Source organism: Eurypyga helias, unplaced genomic scaffold (genome assembly GCF_000690775.1).
Source record: "Eurypyga helias isolate BGI_N326 unplaced genomic scaffold, ASM69077v1 scaffold10519, whole genome shotgun sequence".
Classification (NCBI taxonomy): domain Eukaryota; kingdom Metazoa; phylum Chordata; class Aves; order Eurypygiformes; family Eurypygidae; genus Eurypyga; species Eurypyga helias.
In genome coordinates, this window is record NW_010272754.1 from 26616 (window position 1) to 32821 (window position 6206).

The 6206-nt window shown below is 42.0% G+C and overlaps 1 protein-coding gene across 1 annotated transcript in view; it reads right to left on the reverse strand.

Annotated features, from left to right (window-relative positions):
* Positions 1–6152, reverse strand: part of B4GALT3 (UDP-Gal:betaGlcNAc beta 1,4- galactosyltransferase, polypeptide 3) — a 12879-nt gene extending 6727 nt beyond the window's left edge. The window contains exon 1 of the mRNA XM_010159238.1: positions 5915–6152. Coding sequence (XP_010157540.1) covers positions 5915–6152 — 238 coding nt within the window. The remainder of the gene's footprint in view (positions 1–5914) is intronic.
* Positions 6153–6206: the final 54 nt, after the last annotated feature.

Here is a 6206-nt window from a genome sequence, read left to right on the forward strand (position 1 = left end):
CTCTAAGACTCTTTCAGAGGAGATTCAAGGACAAAGATGTCCAAAAGGATATTCAGCAGGTTGGGGGAGAAATCGTTTAAAGCCCAGGTGAATACAAGTGCTTCAGGAAATGTTAGCTTTATCTTAAAAAAAAAAGAAGTGTCAAGGTCAATTTGCTGTTATAATCACATGCCATAAGGGCTGCATTTGCTACGGTATTCAGTTATATACCCTGTGGGAAGCAGGCAGTACTTCAGAATTTTGGGAGAGGCAGATGACAGAACTGAGAAGATGATACGTTTTCAGGAACAGGGTAGCTCTACTCAGCACCTTGATTTTAAATACAAAACATACTGGAGATATTCAACAGTTTTTACCTATTTCTTTTTTTTAAAATGCATTTTTATAAGAATTCTTCCATTCTTCAGATGGAGAAAGCTTGCCAGGTCACAAGTAAGAAAGCAACATGAAGTGTCAATCACCATTTCAATACGAGTCTCATTGTTCCAATATGAATAAACAAATTTTACAATTACTTAAAGGCCCTGGGTAGTGAGAAAAGGCTACAGAACTAGGAGAGTTATATTTATACACAAATCAGTGTGTCTTAATGGTTTTCAACCGGTCAGCTGCTAAGAAAATAAAGCACAAACACAGAACAAGATCACGATCTATTACTGAAATGAACCAGGAAGAAACCTTCACCTAAATCCCAATTAAAAGCTGAACATTTCAAATGACAGTTTTAAGTAGGACCGACAATTCTCTGCAGGCCCTGCTACCCCAGCAAAATCAGGTTTTGCACCAGAAGCCCATGAGGCAAGGTGGGTTTTGTTATTGGGTTTTTTTTTGGTTTTGAAAGGTTTTGATTGTTTGTTTGTTTTTTAGTTTTGAAATAGCTATAAATAAGAGATTTATTTTTCTTCCAAGCTCATAGTTAATGCTGCAGTTGTCAAAGTTAAGTTTTCAGTATCCTGGAAGTCAGACTCCCTCTTAAACTGCTGAAGTAACTTATTCTCTCAAAAAACCACTTCTGATAATGAAACCTGAGAAAGAAAGGGCAAATATTTAGACTTGGTGGTTGGTAGCTTTCATCTGAGCAGGGAAAGGTATGGCCGTGTCTTAAGTCTAATGAAGTATTTAAGCAGGTGGGTGCTGAAGAGACTTCTTCCAGCCCATCCTACATTCAAGTCTGCTACAATTCTAACAGAAAAAAATGCATTCACCCACATCCTGTTTCACTGACACAGGAGGAAGCAACATCCTTCCAGTGGGTTTTGGAGGTGTGTGGGTTTTTTTTTAAATTCTTTTTGGTTGGTTGGGTTGGTTTTTTATTTGGGTAGAGTTTTTTAGGGGTGGGGTTTTTTTTTTTTTTTTTTTTTTTTTTTTTTTTTATTTAAAAAGATTCGGGGTTTTTTTTAATGCAGTAACAAGGCTCAGGGACTAAATCTGTTGTAAGATTCAAGGCGTCCATTCGGAACTGGGAAGCATGTTGCTAGGACGTGGAAGCTGGTATACCTCACATTTCCAATGGGCAAACCTATACTCCTTACCTATCTCCTTTTCTTCCTCAAGATCTTGGAATAGCTGACTCTGGAGTATCACTTCTCAGTCCTTCCCGAAGTATTCAAGTGCAGGAGGAATTTGATTTTGACTGCCTGATCCCCCGTAGGAAACCGAAGTACACTGCCCTGCTCTTGTACCCGAAACAGAAGAGTCGTTCTTCAGGGAACCATGCTGGGGGCCCATGAATTTAGGTCACGTTACAGGGAAGATTCTGTGAAGTCAGTACCTGCTTTACACAAACAGTTTTATGCCTTTAAGACCACCGTGTTTCAGTTCAGTGCTGTAACCTGTAGTTCATGTTGCTTTTTAGATTTATGAACACCTTGATTACCTGATCTTTTAACTAAAGCACCATTAACCACTGATTTAATGACCACTGGGGCTTGCTAAAAAAAAAAAAAGTATTCAAATGGGATTTCAACTGCAGACCACTAATCCAAGGAAAATGTAAGAAAGGGAATGAATCCTTTCTGCTCTCCCACAAAGGCAGGGTTTTGTTTTCTGTAAAACAAACAGGGCTCTTCAACTGCAGAGTAAAATTCTGTAGCGATAATTCTTCAATTCCAAAAAAATCAAATCTAAATTTGGACGTAAGGGTGTGAGTAAGGTAATGTGCAGTAGTTTCACTCCTGCTGCCTCCTTCAATACCGAAGGATATAATTCATGAGGGTAATACCCGCATTTTTCAGGTTTTTCAAGATGTCACGTTCCTCCAAGCTGCCTGGCTCCATACCTCAAACAGCTCAGAAACTCAATCTAGTAAATGCCAAGGAAACACAGAAAAAAAAAAAAGTCAGTCTATGATTTATATCCCTAAAAACTCTGGCTGCCCCACACTCCTTGACTACAAGCTAAATTCTGGCTCTCGGGCCTCCTTCATGCCCAACTAACAAAAGGCTAATGCACTAATTGGATAATTAAACCCCAGATGTGAGCAGAGCAGTTGCAGGCCAGACCAAATAGGGTAAAATAAAACTGCTGAAGAGCAGCTGTGGGAAAGGAGGAAAAACCTCTGTTAGACATGCTAGAAAGCACAGGATCCCAATTCAGACAAGGTACAGAATCACCACCCTGAAGCGTCCAAGCAATTTCTCCGTAGCCTGGTTCCTAAGCTCTTTCCAAGTCATATTTTTATAATTCTACCACCGTTTGAATGAAAGAAGAAAGCAGACCAACAGCCTTGATTTCAACCAGTTTCTAATGACAGAACACAAGGCTGCCTCAACTGCAGCCGATAGTAAATCTCAGCGTTACCACCTTTTTACTTCTCTTTAAATCCAAAGGAACAAAGTCCAGCAGGAGAGCATCCATTAGAAAACATAGCAGGAGCTGCTCGATACCACAACAGCTGGTGACGCTCATGAAAAGGTTATGACAGATGGGAGCGAGAGGGAGGAACTACTGTAAGAAGGAGTCGGAAAGAGAATTCTTCCCTAGCAAAAGCAAATCATAACCAGCAGTTACGGGCAGACCTTTACACTGTTAAAGTGCTCAAGGGCCAAACCAACTCGTTCAGCACCTACCATGCATGAAGTAAGGTACCTCTTTAAAATAAAAGATCAGAGTCCTCTGGCATCGAGCTGCTTCCTGGTAGGAGGAAGAGAGGGACAAAAACAACGCATCTTGCGTGCAACACGAGAAAGTCAAATTTTGAATTTACATGCTGCTTTGTTAAGTTTGAATAAGCACAACTCTAGCACGTAAACACTTGGCTTTTTCTAAAAATAAAGGAGGAAGAAACAGAAAACTGGTTTTTCGTGTAGAAACCTGAAGGTGAAAGGGAACATGAGTAATTTATTCATAATATTAATGAAGACGCCGAATATCTAGTACAGGGCTTGCCAAGTTGTTGACGACAGACTGTTCAACGGACACCACTAAGCATTAAAAAAGTAACATTAGTCAGCAAGAGTCTAGTTCCTCCAATGCAAAAGGTGCTTAGCAGTTTTACTTCTAATTCTCACTCGACAGCCCTGACAGAACCAAGATGCTACAGATTCAGGAGGTCGGAAAAAGACAGCCGAGCTGCAAGCTGATCTTACATTCAAAGAGTTATCAAAATGATCTACTACGCACATAAGTGGAAAAAGTGCTGCACTTCATAAAAGCCCTGATGCAGAAACCATTGAAGCCGTTTGGCATTCTTCCAGTTACTGTAACACACTTTGGAGTGGACAGAGTGACTTATTATCAGCTCTGGATTGCAGACTGGAGTCCTCAAGAATTGATTTGAAATCTCATTTAATGGAGTTTATGAAATTAATATTAAAAGGCATCATTTTCTCTGCTATAACACTTCCAAGGGAGCTCAGTCCCATGTCAGAAGATGATGATAACCAATCAGGATGTTTATAAAACGTTTATGTATCTGTTCATATGTGCACATCCCATGCAAACCAAAGGGCAACTACCTTACAAAGTAGCACGCATTTCTCGGGTGAAAAAAACCCCAAATCAAACCACCCAGAAGAGGCTGGCACACGGTAATACCGGAGGGAATAATTTACTATTTATATTTAAAGGGTAAAAGGTAGGTTGTAGCACAGCAGTCATTTTTCTTGAGCTGAATCTGTATCGGTGCTCCAAGTGATTTGTGTTTCATAGCAACACGTTGAGCTTTATACGCCCAACTCTGATCTTTTTTATGCAGCAAAACTTTGCCTATTTTTATTTTCCAACTTACTGTTTGTTTTTCAGTAATACTGGGTTTTCCTTTTAGCTCTGAAGTACCACATGCACAGGCCAATCTCCTCAGAATTCGCAGGGATGAGCATGAGAGGTCTTAAAAAGATTTCACAGCTCTAAAAGCACAGATTTGTGTAATTTTACTCTGCATCTGCCTCCTCCACATCCATCACTACTCTTATCTGATGCTTTGCAGACAAGCTGCACAGAACTGCACCTGGTTTTGTCTGGGGTTTTTTTGAGATCAAAGCTCACTCATTTGACTCTTCAGGGCAGCGGATTCTCATCAGCAGTGGGGACAAGCAGGGTGCTGGCCCATTTCTGCTGTGCTTTTTTTCTGCTGTGCTTATTCAAACAAACCAGTTAAGTTGGAATCACAGAATTGCAACTTCCCAAACAAACTGATGGGCCGAACACTAAGGCCACTACTAACGGCACCTGTGCAAAAAGGTTCTGTACCCTGTCAGTATCTGCTTAGTAGAGCCGTTTCCAAGGGAAATGCTGAAGCACATACCCAAAGGCTATCGCACAATTCCATCATACATACTGCATGTATTTCATTCAACTTCAGCAACGGAGGAAGGAAGAAAACTTCCCAAACGAACAAACATCATTATGAAGGCTGCAGCCTAAAAAGACTCATTTAAACTGTCCCAGCAGAGTTCTCCAGCTGAAGGAGGCAACTTAACCCAAGAGTAACCTTTCAACAACACCTCACCTATGCACCAAGGTCAGGCACTTGCTCTTACTGTGCTCCATGCACCGTGATCAGCTCTCCTAGAGCAGCAGGGCAGTTATTAAGTCATGCTCCAAGACTAGTTATAGCAAGACTTAGGTGTGCAGAAACCTGCGCAGCGTGCTAAATGAGACAGGGGCAGCTTACTATGCAGCACGCCAAGAAGTAGCCATCCCCGAACCCGCTGTAGGTGCGTGCTTACACAACCCATCCATTCTTGTCTGGCTGAGTGGAACTGATGCAGTGTTACCAGGGATGCACCACTTTGCTACCAACACACCTGCTTGATGGGCTTTGACTTTATATTTACTTAAACCTTCTCCACTGTTTTCAGCAGTGCAGTAGCTGGATGAATGCTGCCTCTAGGACCGGCTCTAATTTGGTCCTGGTGTAAATACAAGTTAACCTGTGACCAGGCTTTAAAGAAGCATCTAAGTCTAAAGGATGCATAACAATCACAGACCAAAAAGATCACCATCTACAGCCAAGGTGCCAAGCTACCTTTAGTATTTAAACCCAACTTAAGCGGTTAATAAATTCATACTGAATGACAGGCTCGATATGAGGCTGAGACAACCCAGGAGTTCCAGCGACTCCAAGCTCAAAATTATGCTGTTACCAAAGTACAGTCGTTGGCATGTTTTATACAGGACTGCCAAGGGGAAAAAAAAGCGTTACTAAGTTGGTACTAACACCATGCACAGTTCTCACTCTTGTTCTACAGTCTCCATGTAGCCAAATCCTTATTATCGGAATTTTTTAGATGAGTAACATACTTTTCTTGTATAACCAATGGCTTGGTTAACACAAGAAAGCTTGGTCAGCTTAAGCAGTGCATCAGCATACAACTTGTAAGGTGGAAAACTTCGAAAGATACACGGTTTAGAAGGTTGCTCAAGTGTTACCACGCACCCGAGCTGCTACTTCACGCTGTGGGTTGGCACCTACCGCGTATGGGCGAGCGCGCGGAGCAGTACGGCATGGCTTCTTCGCTGGGGGCCGGGGTGAACAGCGTGAGGTTCGTGTACACATCGTGCGTTTTGGAGTAATCCAGGTCCCGCGGCGAGTCCGAAAACCCACGGAATACGGTTGAAGGCCCACCTCGGTAGAGTATCAGGATAAATATTGCTTGGAAGACAAACAGGAACAGCAGAAAGCAAGGATTTTCGACACGAGAGAGGGACATAGCTCTTAGCCCATGCTCTGGAATCAGACGGATGAGGAGTTCCACGGAGCTGCC